The sequence below is a fragment of the Chelonoidis abingdonii genome, chromosome 1, assembly GCF_003597395.2.
Source record: "Chelonoidis abingdonii isolate Lonesome George chromosome 1, CheloAbing_2.0, whole genome shotgun sequence".
In the NCBI taxonomy this organism is placed as follows: Eukaryota; Metazoa; Chordata; order Testudines; family Testudinidae; genus Chelonoidis; species Chelonoidis abingdonii.
In genome coordinates this window covers 202,412,121-202,431,832 of record NC_133769.1, presented here as the reverse complement: position 1 = coordinate 202,431,832, position 19,712 = coordinate 202,412,121, and the positions used below count along the sequence as shown (strand labels likewise).

General features: G+C 41.1%; 1 protein-coding gene across 6 annotated transcripts in view; it reads right to left on the bottom strand.

Annotated features, from left to right (window-relative positions):
- The window catches only part of ITSN1 (intersectin 1), a 228,987-nt gene that overhangs the window by 59,148 nt on the left and 150,127 nt on the right, over positions 1–19,712 (bottom strand). For all 6 annotated transcript variants that reach the window (XM_075073577.1, XM_075073570.1, XM_075073583.1 and 3 more), the window contains 4 exons: positions 6,324–6,568; positions 3,715–3,874; positions 1,972–2,177; positions 1,021–1,103 (listed from right to left, as the gene is read on the bottom strand). In XM_075073577.1, coding sequence (XP_074929678.1) covers positions 1,021–1,103; positions 1,972–2,177; positions 3,715–3,874; positions 6,324–6,568 — 694 coding nt within the window. The remainder of the gene's footprint in view (positions 1–1,020; positions 1,104–1,971; positions 2,178–3,714; positions 3,875–6,323; positions 6,569–19,712) is intronic.

Here is a 19,712-nt window from a genome sequence, read left to right as displayed (position 1 = left end):
CTGGTATCACTGAAGCCACATCTGTGCTAGCAGTGGTGTGGGTTCCAATGATGGCAAAGGTCTGGCACATTTAGCACCTTGCTATGAAAAAAATAGGTACATAACTTGTAGATAACTAAGTTCTCATACGGTTTTTTATTAATAATAGTTCATTAACGGAAGGTGCTTAATGTTCAAAATGACACGGGAACAACAAAAAATACTGATATCTAACTCAAGGCACTGAGTGCCATCCTTATTATTTGCTATTAATTTATATTATTTATTTATATTATTTGCTATTAATTTATAATGTAAAATCTAACCTTCTTGGGTCACATAAGACAGCACAAATGAAAACTATTAAAAAATTTACAGTACATACATGCCTCTTTGGATAATTATCCCTTTCCACATGCTGGGATCAGCACTGATTTGTCTTCCCTTTATAAGAGGTGGAAAGTTTTGGTCTATCCAATATTTAAATAGGAAAACAGGCACTGCAGGATTCAAATTATTCACAAAGAAAGATTGTGAATGAAAAACTAAAATTTTGGGAGCCAACTTATTAATTTAATGAATAGTCTTGCTTATCTTGAAGCACGTACGCATGTTTTTACATGGCATATACTGCATACACCCGCAGTGTATGTTAAAAGAAAATACATCCTTTATGCATTTCAAATGCTGGGCCTGGGCCCTTCCTATTGTAGGCAGAAGGCTAAAAACAATCAGAAATATGGGACTGATTCTCAACTGCTTATAAATGACACTGCATAAATTAATGTACCTAAGTTAATTAGAAAAATACTATTCTTATGTAAATAAGCAGTTTTACAAAACATGCAGGACATAGCCTTGAAGTCATAATTAATTCTGGAGGTAATTCAAATTCTTACTTCGTAAAGTAACAGGGCCTGATTCTGTAATGGTACTGAGTACAACCAACTCCCTCTGAACTTGTACTTATTATTAGATAATTTCTTTTATTAAAAACTATACAGTAAGATGCTATTAATGTCATTCAGTTCAAAGTCTTACCTTCACCTGACATAGCAGGTTTAGTTGCTGGTGATGTTACTCTCTTTAGACTAGCAGGACTTTCTGAAGAACCAGAATCCATGCTTAAAAAGAAAATATTAAATGCTTTAATTTCTCTCAATTTAACAAAAACAACTAAATGTTCTGAATAAAAGATAATTTAAAAGCTAGATCCATGAATAAACTACCTCAACTTGTAAAGCAAAAGATAGTAAAATTTAAGTTTTAAACCTCAGCATGACAAAATACAGTTTGAAATCATGTAACTGGACTGAAAGAAAAAATTGCTGTGCTCCCCTCTGCTCCCCAATAGAAAAATGTAAAGTTAACTCTAGTTTTCATTATCAACTAGAACATAGTTTTCACACAATGTATTGTATTACATTACAATCTTTTTATCTTTCAAAACAACTGTTTGTTAGTAAAGTGAATATAGGAAAGTGGCACTTTTTACTCACTAGCCCTACCCCACTCATATTTCAATTTCTACTTATTTTATCAACTTAAGTAAGATTTTGCTACATTTTAGTCTTCTTGGCATTGTGTAGCCAAAACAGCTACAGGAGAATAACCTGGATTCTGTTCCTACTCATACATCAGTAGAATTGTTAGTTAAATTCTAAATGCAGAATTGTTGTTGGCGATACATGATGCAGGAAAAATCCAGCTTTGCTTTCATATCCCAAGCTGAGTTTATGTAGGACTGGAAGTTTAAAAAACAGAGGAAGCCAAAAAAGAAAGCTCATCATTTTATTTATAAATGGAGTCACACTGATCTGAAACCAGAGATACAAATATGGCCACACAATGCCATTTTAATAAGTCACTTTTCAGAACCAGTACTTTAAAAACAAACGTACAAGTACACACAACAACATTTTAGATAGGAACAACATAATATTAATGATTAAATAAAAATGCTGTTCATTCTAACAAAAGCAACCAAAATACCTTGTTGACTTTCTTATGGGGCCTGAAATGAGTTTCACATATGATTTGGGAAACCATCCCTTTTGACCTTGGACCTCTCCAAACCACCACATGTCTTGCTGTTCCAGAACTGTGATGATATCATTTTTGTTAAAATTTAGGTGGTTGTCTTTTTTGGCTCTCCAGGGATACAAGGCCTGTGCTTGAAGGCCCTCTACTTTTTCACCCTATTGTGGTAAGAAAATAAAAGTGAATCACTTAGAGTCTTTTGCAAAGAAGGCTGCTAAAAATAAATAAATAGAGGTATTCGCTTACAACATTCATGTACAGACACAGATCTGTGCATCGACGGTTTCTATTAAAATAAGCTTTTCACTCAAATAAAGCCAAACAGATCATTTAAAAAAATACAAACAAACAATCAAGTGGATATATTAACACAGTCCATCGGTATTTCTATATTTGTATTAATTGAAGTGCCTGGTGCATACACTCCTGTAAGATATTTAATTATTTTTCTACATAGAAAAAGATTTTAAAAATTGTCTCATCTACCACATTTATGTAAAACACTGTAAATAAAGAGACAAGCCTTGCCCCAAGGGCTTATAGTAAATCTCACAAAAAGTGTATATAAAGAGAATCTTTTTGCTGTAACTTATTCATTATGCCATCTTGCATTCTACTTGCTTTTTCGGGGTTTACATGTCTAGCACATCTCAGAATGCTATGTCTAGGTACCAGCACTACATATATTTCAGCCAGTGCTGAGGCACTGATCTAACAGATTGAGCACAGGATTGGGATTCAGGAATAGAGCTGGGCGAATAATTGATTTTTTCGGTTCTCTGGCAGTTCTGGAAAAAAAAAATAATCAAAGTTTGCAAATTGGGTTGAAATAAATTTAGAAATGTAGACAAAAATTATGCAAATCAAAACTAGTTTGACGCAAAACATTTTGTTTCCAGGCATTTTTTAAGAGCTAGATTCACAAAATGATTGGCACAGGAAAGGGTGTTGATGCTGGTCTCATGATAAAACTTCTAACCACTGATCTAAGTCCCTCACCTGAGATGTGGGAGATCCAGGTTGGAATCCCCAATCTGGAGCAGAGATCTGAGCCCAGATGACTCTCCTCCCAGGTGACTGTCCTCACCACCAGACTATAGAGTTGTTCTCTCTCTTTCTCTCTGGCCCAATTTATTAAAGCGTTTTATAAAAAATGGAACAGCTTCAGTAGGAAAAAATGAGAGTGATGCAGCCCAAATGGTTATGGCACAAAGCTGGGAAGGGGAGACCTGGGTTCAAATCATTGCTCCAGCACAGAAACTCCGGTTCTAACCCCCACAAACCACCTGAGTGCACTAAATCACTGGGATAAGAGTTATAAAGGGGGACATCATCCCCACCACCTGCTACTCTTCACCACCAGATTTTGGGAATCTAACCTGAACATTTTTTTCTTGCCTAAAACGATTTGGTGAATGTGTGTCAAATTCACAAATAGTTTGGGGCTGACCAAAATGAATTTTTTTGACAAATTCTGTGTCAAAAATATTTCGCCCAGCTCTACTTGAGAGCTCCTAGAATGCCAAATTGCACTTACCACATGGCTTTGTTTAACATCTTCATCTCCTCATCCTGAAATACTTTACCTCCCTTAGAGGAATTTTGCAAGGGCTGGTCAATTAATGTTTGGTCATCGCTTTGCGAAAGTTAAAACGCTGGGTTAAGTATGATTTCTGCACAGATATAGCCACTTACCTGCCCCAGGACAGGAGAAGGTGATGATCCGGTAACAGTAGCTGGGGTGAAGGCTGATCTCTGCCTCACCTGCCCTGCACTTGGAACAGTCAGAGAAGGTTGAGCTGCCCACGCATCCCAATTATCAGTCTCTGGTTTCTCACTGGTGCTGGTCGGCCACCTGAAAATAAGGCAGACTATATAATCTTCATTTTTGATTGCAGTGATTATTGCATTCTGCTAAAAAGAAAACTTGCTCACACCCAAAATTTCACATGAAAACACTGCATATGTATTCTAGAAGAATTCCTTATAACTGATTTTCTGCTAGGTGTAAAGTGTCTTTGTACTCTGTTTGAAGTTACCATATGTGGATTTATTTGGACTGCATATTTCCCCTTAAAAAGGTAAGCGCCACATGCACTTGCCGCTTCTTGTTTACTAACTCTAGCTGTTCACGTGATTTACTTTCCCCACCCCGTTACTCACATCCCTATACAATAACATCTCAACAGCAGGGCACTCTATACTATGAAGCCGATTTAGTTTAATTAGGCATTTGATAAAATATATTAATCTTCCTCTCCTGGTGTTCCATGCAGATTGCTCCCCATATCTAGATAGGTTATTGACTTCCTCCTCCCTTTCTGCATCAAATTCATACTCCCCATTCTCACTCTTAAGTCTCTAATAGTTCCACTTCTGTTTACTCCAGAGGTGACCAAAATATGGCCCACGCGACTGTCCTGCCTAGTCGGGGTGGCTGGCCCCCCCACAGCCTCACCTTGCTGCGCCACCAGCGCTCTGGCCCACCGCTCCTGCCAGGCAGCGCAGCAAGGGGGCGGTGAGTGGAGGTTGGATAGAGGGCAGGGGGTTCTAGGGGGCAGGCAGAGGACAGGAAGCGGGGGGGGTCAGATAAGAGGTGGGTCCCAGGGGGCAGTTAGGAGCAGGGGTGTGGATAGGAGTCAGGAAGCGGGGGGGCTTTCCTGGGGGGCAGTTGGGGGGGTCCTGAGAGGGGGCGGTCAGGGGACAAGGAGCCCGGGGGGGGGAAGGGGTTAGATGGGTTGGGGATTCTGAGGGAGGAGGGAAGTGGGAGGGGGTGGATAGGGGGCAAGGGCCAGGCTGTTTAGGGAGACACAGCCTTCCTTACCTGGCCCTCCATACAGTGTTGTAACCCCAGTGTGGCTCTCGAGCCAAAATGTTTGCCCACCCCTGGTTTACTCCTTTGCCCCATTGTGTGCAATGTTGACTTCTAAAGTCTTCCTTTGTCAACTCTGAATGATTTTTTTCATGAGATCACTTATCCTTTGAACATGCATCTGACGAAGTGGGTATTCACCCACGAAAGCTCATGCTCCAATACGTCTGTTAGTCTTTAAGATGCCACAGGACTCTTTGTTGCACCTTAAATGTGAATTTCTATTCCTGGCTCATGTATCCCTAATTAAATATCAATTAACTATTATTAAGCATTTACACTGTATTAGTGCCTAGGGGCCACAACCAGATCGGGCCCCACTGTGCTAAGCACTGTACAAACATCATACATGATAAGCTCTGGAGCAGAAACGAACTGTATTTTATTTTCTACCAAAATCAGACAGTGATTTTTATGCAAGATTATAAAAATGCATAGTATTCACTTAAAACTAGAATAGTTTTGTCTTGAGCTACTTTTGTTTAGGTAGGGAAAAAATAAAAGTAAGTGGAAAGTTGAGTTTTAATTTTCTTATATTATTGCTTTTCCAGAAAAAAGTTGTCCAGAGAGCAACATAAAATTACCACCAAGTTTAAATGATTATTTTAGAACTATTGTGCTCTCTTGGGTAAAAAAACTCTTAAAGCACTGTGTGTTAAGTACTCAAATATTTCAGTAACATACATACTTCTAATTGTAAAACACCTTATTTCATTAAACAAAATGATTAACCAATTATTTACATAGTAGACTAACCTGTCCTGATAAAACGTACATACAGTATTACGTTTCATTTATATAATCTTCGGGACATGAAACTTGTCTTACATATATATAGCATCAGGCACACCAGGGGAGTACTACTGTATAACAATAAATTGGTTGACTTTAGCAGCAGCATCTTAATGCAAAATATAAGCTGGTAACAATGAAGGAAGAGAAGGTGTCAGCTCTGCTCTCTCACATATTTGGTTTATAAACAAATGGAGGATAACATGCTGAGATTCCTGCTGTAAAATAATTCTGAATATGGTCAGGGAAAAGGGCCAGATGGGCAAGCTTTTGTACTTGTCTTCTTGATTGCTTAAGAGGATATGGTGAAAGCATGCCTTTGGACTGGGAAGACTAATTTAAATTTTGAAAAAGCCACAGAAGAAACAAAACAAACAAACAAAAACTTTTGCAGACTATCCTGTTGAGGAAAAAAATGTTTACTGAAGGGAAAAAAATTATGATGGACGTTGTGTTTTACTGAAGATGAATAATCCTTCCTGATTTACAGTGTGCTATCTAATTTCCTGCAAATATCTCATTTGCCAGGTTTACTACTGACAATCTCAGTGGATGAGAAATGTAATGAATTTTAACTGGAAACAAGTTAACTGCTTGAAAACCCACAGCACTGGTTTGTGATAACCACCAGCAAACATACGTTGAACTGAAGTCGGCCCAGTTGTTGGTGGCTGCAGTAGATTCTGTTGAAGCTGGAGCTGCTGGAGTTGGGGGTGTTTCACGCAAAGAAACTTTAGGTGCAACAGTAGTGTCGACTATTGGTTTTACAGAGGTTGGAACTTCGTTGTCAGGTATTATCTCTGCATAGTTTGCAGGGAACCATCCAGTCTTTCCCTTCAGTTCTCCTCCAAGCCACCCAGGTTCTCCAGTCTGGCTTTCATCCACCTGTAAATACATTAAATCACGAGGTTCAGAAACATTTTTACTTAAAAATCCAGCTGCCATTCATAGTTGATTAATTTTCTCCGGTTACTGGAAACTCAAAATTTTGTTACAAATAAAGATGTCATATGGGCAAAATTGGACAATTTTTTAAATATTCAGCTGTTCTTTATACAGCATACATAAATATGTAATGGCATCAGTACTATAATGCAAAGTTACTCTTTCCATAATTAATACTTTCCCAAATTCAAATATTTGCATGGGACGGAAAAAGAAAAAAAAAAGACTGCCTAAATCTCAGGTTATGTCTACACTTGCGCACTTCCCTGAGTACTTGTCCATATACTGCTAGAACATGTACCTTGTACCCACACAGCAGCCACATATTCTGCCTGCAAAAGGGTATATGCTGTGTACAGGCATATACCTGCATCCATACTGCCCCTTTTCAGTACATGACAGTAGTGCTATTTCAGGGTCAGTGTCCTGGAGTCCGTTGTGTCGCAGGAGATGATCTGGGAACCGCTCTGCTGCTTGCTGCCAGTACTGGTAACATATAGTTGCTGCCTTCACACATTCGGCATCAGCAGCTCTTGGTCATCTCTCCCTTTTGCCAAACTGCATTGAAGCCAAGAAGCAAGCCCAAAATGTGGTTCTTCTCCTGCTACTGCTTGTGGGACTAATGTTCATGCAGTCTAATACCAGATAATGGATAGAATGGGTCAGAAAAAATTGAAACGCTGAAGACGACTGACCAAGAGGGCAAACAAATATTTACTAAGCTTCCAAGGAACAGATGTGTTGAATGCTGGGATTGCAAGAGTATACCCATGGGTGGACTGCTGCTCCTAGTCACAGATAAACAGCATAGTGTGGTGGGACCACATCATCTGGGAAACCTGGGATGATGACCAGTGGCTGCAGAAATTCCGAATGAGGAAGATCTTCATGGAGTTGTGCAAGTTGTTTGCACCAACCCTTCAGTGCAGACCACTCAGTTTCAGAAATCCATACCAGAACAGAAGCAGGTGGCTATCACCCTTTGGATGCTGACAACACCTCATAGCTGTCGGTCAACTGCAAACAAGTTCACAGTTGAGAAGTCAACTGTTAGGGTGACGGTTGTACAGGTTTGTCATGCTATCAAAACTGCAATCTACCCATGGGTGGTTGCCATAATTAAAGATCCTGAAATCAGAGCAGGATTTCAGAGGATGTGCTTTCCAAACAGTGCAGGCACCATTGAAAGAACACACATTCAAATACTTTGTCCATTAAAACGAGCCAGTGAATACGTGAACCATAAAGGTTACTCATCACTCATTCTCCAAGGATCAGTGAACAACAGAGATTGATTCACGAACACCTATGTTGGACACAGGAAAGGTTCATGATACCAGGGCACTCAGGAGGTCAGGTCTGTACTGCAAAGGGACTTTATTCACCGGAAAAAACTTGGTTGTGTATGGTGTTTCTGTCCTCACAGTTATTTTGGGGGACTCTGCATACCTGCTTCCAACATGGCTCAAAGTTGTACCCCAACATTACCAACCTAAGAAAAAGCAAATGCAAGTACAGAGTAGCTGCAAAATGGTAGCGAAAAGCACTTTTGAGAGTCTGAAAAGCTCGCTGGTGATGCCTGCAGTCCCATCTGAATGCCCGTGCAGCCAATGCAGTTAAGATTAGCATGGTGTGATTTACCTTGCACAACATTTGTGAGGCTAAAGGGGAATACTTCCAGTGCGAGTGAGCACAAGACAGTTCTGGCTTTCAAAACCTGCATAGACATCTATCATAAGCATCTTTCCCAAATCTGGACCTTAGCGTCCAAAAATCTGGGTGCCTGCATGAAACCCTCTAAGCTTAATTACCAGCTTAGATCTGATAGCCTTGCCACCAACCAGGAATTCCAGTGCCTGGTTCACTCTGGTCCCCCAAAACCTTCCCTGGGGACCCAAGAACCCAAATCCCTTGGATTCTTAAAACAAGGAGAAATAAACCATTTCCCTTCCTGCTCTTTACTTCCTCCCAGATTTTCCCACCCTGGGTATACTAGGAGATTTCCCTGCTTCAATCCTTGAAACACAAAACGAGAGGACCATTTACCTTCCCCTCCTTCTTTCCCCCCTCCAGTCTTTCCCTGAGAGAGACATAATCCTGGTACAGAGATTCCTACCGTCTTGCCATAACTAGAAAAAGAAAAGTCAACAAGTTTTTTTAAAAAGAAAGCTTTATATAAAAAGAAAGAACAACACATAAACAGTCTCTTGCATCAAGTTGACAAATAACAGGGTCAATTACTTAGAGAAAAATGAATAAACAGTCTTATTCAAAAAGATATCAATTTTAAACATTCCAGCAAACTACACACATGTAAATACAAAACAAAACATATAAAAGCCTATTGTTTTGCTACCTTTGTACTTACAACTGGGAAACAGAAGATTTAGAAAGGCTGGAGATAGATCCTCTCATAGCTGAGAGAGCAACAGAAGAGAGACAAAGACCCAAGACCAAAAAACCCCACAAATTCCCTCCCTTGAGCTTTGAAAAATCCTGTTTCCTGATTGGTCCTCTGGTCAGGTGTTTGGTTCCCTTTGTTAACCCTTTACAGGTGAAAGAAACATTAACCCTTAGCTATCTATTTATGACAGCATCTAGATCCCACCTACATGCACACTGCTCCTGTTCTCGAAAAGCAATGGAGATTCGCAATGTGATTTGTTCGCACATTGTGGATCAGGATGTAGCCAGGTTTGTGCCAAGGAATGACTTTACAGAATCACTGCAGACAATTCTGCAAATCTAGAGTAAGGATGGAAAAATTATTTTGCATGGAAGCTACTTAATTTGAAATAGTAAGGCTTCTGGTTGCAACTGTTCCTAGACTACTCTCCTCTACAGCTGACAGATCACTCTGCCTTAGGCCACGTGTTGACTTTTTGCCTGTCTGCTACTGTTAGTATCCCACACTCTTCAGTTAGCATAAAACAATCCATTATTTCTGCTTTGTGTTGGGCCTATCTCTGCCTCAGTTCTATTAATTCACAGCAAACACTGAAATAAATGGACTGCATGCTTGACTAGTCCAATGTGACTTTGCTGCAGTGCAGAGCAAAATTTCCACTGCAGCAGCACTGAATACCATGTTGAGATGGCATTCTGAGTGACATCATTTGCACCCTTTGGGAATTGCAAAGGTGATGACTGAAATCAATAATAAATAAGTTCCGCAATAATAGGTCACAATCTGTCTTTTTAACCTGCTAAAAAAAGGGCTTCTTAAAAATGGACCACACTGATACAGTTACCTAAATGACTTAAATTTTTTTTGCACAAGTAGATGAGAAATATACAAGAATGATTTAAAACATTTATTAAAAAGTTGCTTTAAGCAGAATTGAAAAAACTCTACAAATTCTTAAAACAGTACAAATCACGCGGATGAAATTTCCGTTTCTTCAACCAACATTTGCTTTTTTTGAAATATTCTATAAGCATCTTTTTACACTTTACAAAAAATTATGATTTCTCAGCTTTATAGAGGGTAGATGACGTGTTTAAAAGTTTAAAGTATAGAACTGTATAACTTCAACGAAGCAGCTTTCGTAAGACTTCACAAAAAGAACACTCAATGACAATAGATAAATAATTAAAAATCCAGTTACCGTTGGCATTTAGTCAGACTGAAAACAAATGCCACCATTATAAATCTTTTTTCAACCATATAGTCTATCTGACAGAACACTATCCATTTCTTTTTAAAATCTATTTTCCTGAGAGCTGACTTTCATCTTAGAAGATGAATGAAATCCCTACTACGACTCAGAATGTAAGATGTTCCAGGCAGTGACCATCTTCTTAAGTTTGTGCAGTACCTAACACAACGGGGCACAGATCTCTAGGCTCTGACATATCACAAACAACAATAATCGTCTCCATCGCCATCAGTTGACAAAACTGACTACAGACTACTACGCATTATTATGAAATTGCTTTAGGCTCTGGGCAGAAATGGAGCTATTTGAGCCTGAATTACATTTCTCTAATACCCAGGCCACTAAGATCAATAATCCTAGGTGTTCTTCATGGAATTACTTGCAAATTCATTCCAATACACTGAAGTACACAGGAGATAGTTAGTGCCATCAGAATCTTCTCAGGAACTTCAGCTTGCTGCTAGGGGAGGGGATGGAAAGATGCCCAACCCAAAGGAAAACAAATGAACTCATTAACACCCACTCCACTAGAGAAATATCCAGTCAAAAGGAAAGATAAACATCATTCCTCCATACAGAGTGCTAATGAAATAGAAGTTAGAAATTTATCAGTTTGAGAGGGAACCTGGAATGGAAGGGGCTGTCTAGGTTCAAAAGTATTATCAATCGAAGACAAATGCATGGTTAAGCTGTAGGAAAGGTTGTAAATAATTATAACTACAATTTATACAAAAATAATCTTTAAAAATATGTTTAAAGTTTAAGGAACTTGGAAGGCCAAAAACTCCAAGTTAAATGGTAAAAATAAAAAAAAGTTAAACAGAAAGAACAAATAAAAAGTTTATTTGACGTACTCTAACTCAACTCTCATCTGTATTCCCATCATGCACATAGATTCAAAGGGAGACCATGAATATATAACAAAATATCCCAATATTAGAGAGCTAGCATCTGTATCTGGTACATACTTCCTGAACCCTTTGGTGATTTGTCTACCCCCTAAAAATTAAATGTCACCTTCCACACTGGTCCTGCAGTTCCACACATATATTACAGCAAAGGTGGAAAATGAATTTAAATTACCAGAGAGCTGGAGACCAGTTAAAGCTCAGTTCAGTCTCATAGGGCAAACAGTGTTTCAACCAACTCTTCAAACCATGTTGCAGCCCTGTTAAAGTTCAAGGCGGTAGCATGGCTCAGGAATATGGTAACACACAGCCTAACTCTTATCTGCACTGTCAGACTGAACCGTGCTTTAACTGTGTTCCCTCAAAATATTAGCAGTTACAAGTGAGGCAGGATTCCAGTTGTAGCTATATAGTGCTCACCTGCCAGCAAGGACCAATCCAAATCACAGTACTGTAGGCCTTCATTAGAACATGATTGCTATAAGCTCGTTTCACCCCAGTCCATACTGGTTGGCCTAGACAAGCTGAAAGTTTAACCAGAGTTTAACTTGCATTTAAACGGTCATAAGGCCAGCCTATATAGCAGGAATTGGCAACCTTTGGCACGCGGCCCGCCAGGGTAAGCCCCCTGGCAGGCTGAGCCGGTTTCTTGACTTGCCACATCCGCAGGTTCAGCCGATTGCAGCTCCCACTGGCCACGGTTTGCTGCTCCAGGCCAACGGGGGCGGCGGGAAGCAGCGGCCAGCACATCCCTCGGCCCACACCGCTTCCAGTCGCCCCCATTGGCCTGGAGCGGTGAATTGTGGCCAGAGGGAGCTGCGATTGGCCAAGCCTGCAGAGGTGGCAAGTAAACAAACCGGGCTGGCCTGCCAGGGTGCTTACCCTGGTGGGCCGCAGGCCAAAGTTTGCCAACCCCTGCTATATAGGATCTCAGACATACCTTAACACATAAGCTTGCAAACTGTTACTCTCCAAAAACTATAATTGACTTACACCTTTTAGAAGCATGATATGGACATTTTTTTTGAATACTTAAGTGATGTAGGCACTTAAGAGCTAAAGTAACTTTAGACAATGAGACTTAAGTCTCTCAAAAATTTTACCCTAGATAAATTGGAAAAAATATGTAACTTGATAGTAACAAAGCTATATTTATATTTCACAAATTAAGCAATTACTAAAGAGCAGGAGAGCAATCTCACTAGAATCAGTTGTTAGCTCTGACAGTAATTAAAAATATTTAAATAAAAATAAGCCAAGGCCAGAGGCCAATTTTTCCCTGTTATAATATAAACTAAAATCAAAGCCTAAAGTCATGCACAGGTGAACGCAGATTATCCAAAACATGATCTGAAATTCAGAAGTGTCCCCTGAAATCAGAATACTAATTTTCCAACATTTCATTATGTTCCCTGAGCCATTCAGCAAACTGATGTTTAGTCTTCCTCAAGCAAAGCTCAGTGTATGCCTGTACTTCTAGCAAACATTTTATTCCCTGAGATAGTATTAACTGATTATTCCATTCGTCAATAAGCTACAGAGCCCCACATGACTGCATATTTTCTCATTTAACTGATGACTTGCCAGCCTCACTTCTTTATTAAAGGATAAGTGACAACATTTCAGTGAAATTATTGCACTTCAGCTGGGTTTTGGGCCTCTTCCTAAATCATTCAGTAATGCCACAATCCAATCTTCATTATGTCACGAACACCAGATTGTGATATTGTTGAATAAATCAAAAAGGAAGAAAAGGCTGATCAGAGCTTCTTTTCACTAATGTCTAGATATCATTAAGATATGACAGTTTAGAAAGTTTATTTTTCCAAAACCCAACTGAAGTTTACCAGAGTGTGACAGTTTTTTTTAAAAAACTCATTGTGATAGGAAGATCAAGTAGTGAAACAAAGTCATAATGCTTCTGCTCTATAGTTTTTCTTAAATTAACTAGATTTTTACATATTTTCATTGAGATTTTTTTAAAACTGAATATGACATTTGCACGTTACAATATTAATATCGCTTATTCCAATTATTCAGATATTCTTAAATATTAATAACTATAATTATTGACAACTGCAGTTACAATTTTTAAAAGATTTAGGAATTTCAAAGAGTGCAAGTTATACTTCCACAGTATTACTTAAGGCTAATACAACAGTATTTTTAGGTAGATTTATCCCAGTGGTACCAACCACTACAATTAAAGGTGTATAAGCATTTCCATTCCATTTACACCCCCAACAATGTTTTCAGTTGTTTAATCGCTTTCCGAAAATTCCTTTTGTCAGACTGACATTTTCTCTACTTTGTCCCTGCCTGAAAAAATAATTTTTAAAAAGTGTTTCAGCAAAACAATTCAGCCATTTTTAAGTAGGGGAAAATGCTTGAGAGGAAAAGTTATCTTATGAACAAGTAAAAAAACCTATACTGGATCATTATGACAAAGTAGAAATTGTAGAAAAAATACATTATTGGAAAAACATTCATCGTGCAATTAAAGTTTATAACAGCATATAGATTGTGACCTTAATGTAGTGATTTCCTAACTCAGAGTAAGTGTTTAACATCACATTAATTTAACCACAATAGTCTCTTAATATAGTTGAGTTTTTTTAAAATGGAATTAGAATAGTTTGCATTGTTTTAGTACTACAGTTTTAGATAGACTTTATAGCCTAAACAAATCTTTAATACTCGGTTCTGACCTCCAGGTACAGCAACCATTCTCAGAAGTGAGTATGACAGTGATGATTGTGTCACTTATTTGTCATGAAGACCAAATGTCTCACTGTAGACAGTTGACTTTGGGAACCTGTTCACACATTGGACTTCCCTGTCACCAAACTCATGAAGAGCTGAGTTATTATACTAAGACTGATACAGTTTGCTCATCAACTTTATCTATACCTTGCATTATAATGAACTTTTAGAAAACTGACCATTATTCTAATCTTATCACATCACATCCACCACAATCCCTCCACTGCTGACAGGACAGTCCCTGAAATCTAACCACCAGTGATCAAACCAACAGACAAAGTAGTTACCATCACAGTCCTCAACCACAATGCCTACACTGAGGCCAACCGACAACTCTTTGACACTGCCTACTACAAAGAACTCAGACAATCCCACACCCTAATTAACCCATAAATTTAAGGATATCATCAAATCCTTCCCTCCAAACAACTCCAAGAAAAATTCTACAAACTCATCCCCCCCCCCCCCCCCTTCTACATGCTTCCCAAGATACACAAACAAGGGAACCCAGGCAGACACACCATATCTGGCCACAGCACTCTTATTGAAGTAATATTGGGACTCATAGAAACCATCCTCAAATCACTCAACACACAAAGGGCCAACTTCCTCCAGGACACAACCAACTTCCTCCACAAACTCTGCAACATTAACAACCTCCCTCATAACTGCTTGCCTCAAATATGTACAAGACAGTGGACAACTCTCAGATATGCATCCGAAACACATCGCCAAACTCATCCATTTCATCCTCACCCATAATTTTATATTCAACACCACCACATTTTGTCCAAATCATGAGAACACCAGGGGTACTAAGATGCCTCCCCAATATGCAAAACTCTTCATGGGCCAACTTGAAAAATTTCTGGACAAATCCACCACAAAAAAACTGAAATATATTAATGATATTTTCATCCTCTGGATAGATGACAAACTCCCTCTGAGATTTCTACCACAATTTCAACAACCACCAAACATCCATTAAACTCTCTGGAACACTCCCACACCAGCACCAACTTCCTGGACACCACAATCAGCTTCCAACAATGGAACCCCACAAACAACCATATACAAGAAACCCACAGATCGCTATACCTATCTTCATAGATCCAGTAAACACCCGAAACACACCAAGAAATCTAATCTACAGCCAGGCACTCAAACCACAGAATATGCTCTGAGGAGAAAATCCAGGATATACACCACAATACATTCAAAACTGCCTTCACCAAACAAGGACATTCCAGAGAAGTAGATTGCATCATGGAACAAGCCACCCAAACAGAACCTGCTTCAAATACAGAAATAACCACCTCTCGCACTCCTCCGCCAAACTGTACAGCCCTACTTGTCACCTACCACCCCATACTGGAACCCATACAGGTATTATCAAACAACTACAACCCATATTCGATGCGGAGCCCATCCTGAAAAAAATCTTTCCTGAACCCCCTCTTCAAACCTCCAGACAATGCCCCCCCCCCCCCTGCCCAAACTCTCAAAGCTCATCATCAGAAGCAAGCTCCCCACATGTTAGGACACACCAAATCAAAGCGGTGACAGACTCTGCCAGAAAAACAGATGCAAAACCTGCTACAATGATCAACACTCTCCACAATACACCTTTCAAGATCTCTGTGTTCTACACATACCTATCACAACATATCGTTTACCTCATCCACCGCACTAAATGTTCCAATAGCAAATTTGTGGGTGAAACCAGACAATCACTATGCTCTCAAATGAACTCACAGGAAAATGACAAGACACAAAAATGTCACATCACCTGCGGTGAACACTTTTCACATAGTGATCACTCTATATCTGACTTCTCAGTCCTCATCCTCAAAGGAAATCTGCACAATACTTTCAAAAGATGTCCTGGGAGCTTAAAATCATAACTTTGCTAGTCACTAAAAATCACGGACTGAATAGAGACTCTGGATTTATGGTTTAGCACAACAATCTATAACCTGCTAACAACCCCCCTTTCTTCCCTGTGCCTTAGAGGTGTGTTAACAGGCAATTTCACCTTGTGTGCTCCCTTGAAACGTGTGCTAACTATTTATGGTAAACTGTTCTATTTTGTATTTAGCTATGACACTCTGAGTAAGGTCTTGTCTTCATGTACAGCGTCACAGCTGCACAGGTGCAACTGTACCACTGTAGAACATTAGTGAAGACACTACTATACCAAAGAGCTTCTCCAGCTGGCATAGTTAATCCACTTCCCTGGCAGTAGCTGAGTCAATAGAAGTTCCACACCCACGAGCAATATAGTTATACTGACATAGACCAGTCCTACACTACAGACCTAAGTTTCCCAGGCCTCGTCTACACTACACGTTTAAACCGATTTTAGCAGCATTAAATCGATTTAACGCCGCACCCGTCCACACTACGAGGCCCTTTATATCGATATAAAGGGCTCTTTACATCGGTTTCTGTACTCCTCCCCGACAAGAGAAGTAGCGCTAAAATCAGTATTACCATATTGGATTAGGGTTAGTGTGGCCACAAATCGATGGTATTGGCCTCCGGGCGGTATCCCACAGTGCACCACTGACTCTCGCAGGCCCCTGGACCGCTCTGAGACCAGGCAAGGTTGAACTCGGATGTACTGGCTAGTATACAGGAAAAGCCCCATGAATTTTGAATTTCATTTCTTGTTTGGTCAGCGGTGAGCTCGATCAGCACAGGTGACACATAGAGCTCATCAGCACAGGCAGCAATGCAGTCTCCTGAGATCGAAAACGAGCTCCAGTATGGACCGCACAGGGAGGTACTGGATCTGATCGCTATAGTAGGGAGAGGATCAGTGCTAACAGACTCTGTTCCAAAAGACGAAATGAAAAAAATATTTGAAAAAAATTCCAAGGCTATGAGGAAAAAGGCACAGCAGGGATCAGGCAGTGCAGATGTGAAAGTTAAGGAGCTCAGACAAGCCTACCAGAAAACTAAAGCAGCAAACGGAAGGTCCGGTCAGGGCCGAAAACATGCCGCTTCTACGTGAGCTGCATGCAATTTTAGGGGCTGCGCCACTACTACCCCACCCCTGTCGTGGATTCCGAGATTGGGGTGTGTAATCTCAACCATGGCTGAGATTCTGTGTGAAGAGGGAAAGGAAAAACAGGAGGACGACCTTGCAGCGAGCACACAGCACTCCGTTGCCCCAACAGCAGGAGCTTTTTGTGACCCAGACGGAATTACCGTCCCAGCCCCTCCCAAGCCACTAGCCCAGACAGTGAAGCCATGGAACGACCATCTGGTGAGTGTACCTTGTAAATAAAACAGTTTAAAAGCACAGTGTTTTTTAATGATTGATTTGCCCTGGCTTGGATGCATTCGCGGGCAGTAAGTTACTGGAAAAGTTTGTTAACATATCTGGCGGATGGAGTGGAAATCCTCCAGGACATCTCCATGAAGCGCTCCTGAGGTACTCCAAAGCCTTTGCAGAAGGTTTCTGCAAGGCCAGCCTTGTTCCGTCCACCATGGTAGGACACTTTACCACGCCATGCATGTAGCAAGTAATCGGGTATCATTGCATGACAAAGCTAGCTGCGTATGTCCGGGTGATTGCTGGCATTCAAGAAACATCCGTTCTTTATCTCGCTCTGTTATCCTCAGCAGAGTGATATCGTTCATGGTTACCCTGGCTGAAATTCAGGAATTTAATTAAAGGGACAGAGATGGCCATTTCCTACTGGGCTGTTGCTTAAAGAAATCCTTCCTTGCATGTAGCCAGGCAGGGGGAGGAGAGAGGATAGCACTGAGCTTTTTGCTTTGCTAGCAGGAATCTCCCAGCTACCAGCCACGCGGTGGGGGGGGAGGGGGAAGGGCGGTGATTAGCAGTGATCTTCCATGATACCAGCCACGCGGTGGGGAGGGTAAAGCATCATCCTAGAGAATTGGATTCAGGGAGTTGGCTTCCTGCATGTTAACAGGAAAGAAGCATCAGAGGGCACTGTGTATATGAAGGCTGGAGAGGCTGAAAGACAATGGCTTCCATGGCGCGCATGCAAGCTGAATTCTGATGCCCGGACCTGCATTGTGAGATCTGCAACACCAGAAGCCGCAGGCACTCAATATTAAGATTCAAAATGCGACCTTGTAGTGAAATCACATGTGCTATCTAAGGTGAATAGTGTGTTCACTGTGAAAGAGTATAACCATGTTCTGTAAAATGTTATCTTTTAAATACTTGTCTCCCTTTTCCCTCCCTCAGCAGCTGCACATTTTTCAAGTCTCCCTACCCCATCCCGAAGGCTACTCAGATAGCGGAAGCGGAGGAAAGAAGATGCGAGACGAAATGTTCCGGAAATCAGGGAAGTAACCCGCAATGAAAAGAGCTGATCTGAAGAGCTGGAAGGACTGAGAGTCAAGTAAGGAAAGAGCCACGTGAACGCGGGACGGACGGACCAACAGCTCGAGATGAGAGGTGGTGGCAGGAGAATCAGCGGTGGCGGGATCAACGCTGGAGCGGCTGCGTGATCAAACTGATATCCTCCGACATCTGGTGGATCTTCAGGAAGAGCAGCCAGGGTCACAGAAAGTGCCGCTGTCAAGCCCCTGTGTAACCACCCTCACCACTCACCATGTTCCATATCTTCCTCCCCAGATGTGTAAGAACGCTGGGGTAAGCGTTCGTGCACCCGCCCACTCCACCTCCACGTAGGACAGTCCAACCCAAAAGGCTGTCATTACATTTAAAATGGGTTTAATGGGCCTTTTTCCTTCTCCTATCCTCCTCCCAAACCACACCCAGGATACCTTGTCAGTCTCTGCGCCTTCTTTATAATTACCTTTTTAATAATGAATCACATGATTTTTAAACATAGTGACTGTATTTCCTTACGCAAGCTGTAATAGAAGGGGGAGGGTGGGTTGCTTACAGGAAGGAGTCATAAGGGGGTGGGGTTCATGAAGGGGAAACAAAACAAGCAGTCACACGGTACCGTCTGCCCGTGATGAAACTTGTTTTCAAAGCTTCTCCGATGCGCACCAGCTTCGTGTTGTGCTCTTCTACTCGCCCTGGTGTTTGGCTGCGTGTAATCAGCGGCCAGATGATTTGCCTTAGCCTCCACATCTGCCATAAAGGTCTCCCCTTACACTCAGAGATTGTGGAACACAGCAAGCAGCAATGACAAAGGGGACATCAGTTTGGCTGAGGTCTGAACGAGTCGGTAATGTGCGCCAGCGTGCCTTTAAACGGCAAATGCACATTCTACTACCATCCTGCACTTGCTCAGCCTGTAGTGAACATCTCTGACCACTGTCCGATGCCTGTGTATGGCTTCATGAGCCATGGCATCAAGGGGTAGGCTGGGTCACCCAGGATAACTACAGGCATTTCAGCAATCCCCAACTGTTATTTTCTGATCTGGGAAGGAGTTCCCTTGCTGCAGCAGTTTAAACAGAGCAGTGCTTCTGAAGACGCGAACGTCATGAACCTCCTGGCCATCCCATGTGGATGTTGGTGAAACGTCCCTTGTGATCCACCAGTGCTTGCAGCACCATTGAAAAAGTACCCCTTGCAGTTTATGTACTGAGTGCCCGGTGCTCCGGTGCCAAGATAGGGAGATGGTTTCATCTCTCCGCCCCCCAAAGTTAGGGAATCCATTGCAGCAAAGCCATCACTATGACCTGCAGTTTCCCAGAGCCACAACCTTTCGTAGCAGCACTGTAATGATTGCTTTGGCTACTTGCATCACAGCAGCCCCCACAGTAGATTTTCCCCACTCCAAATTGTTC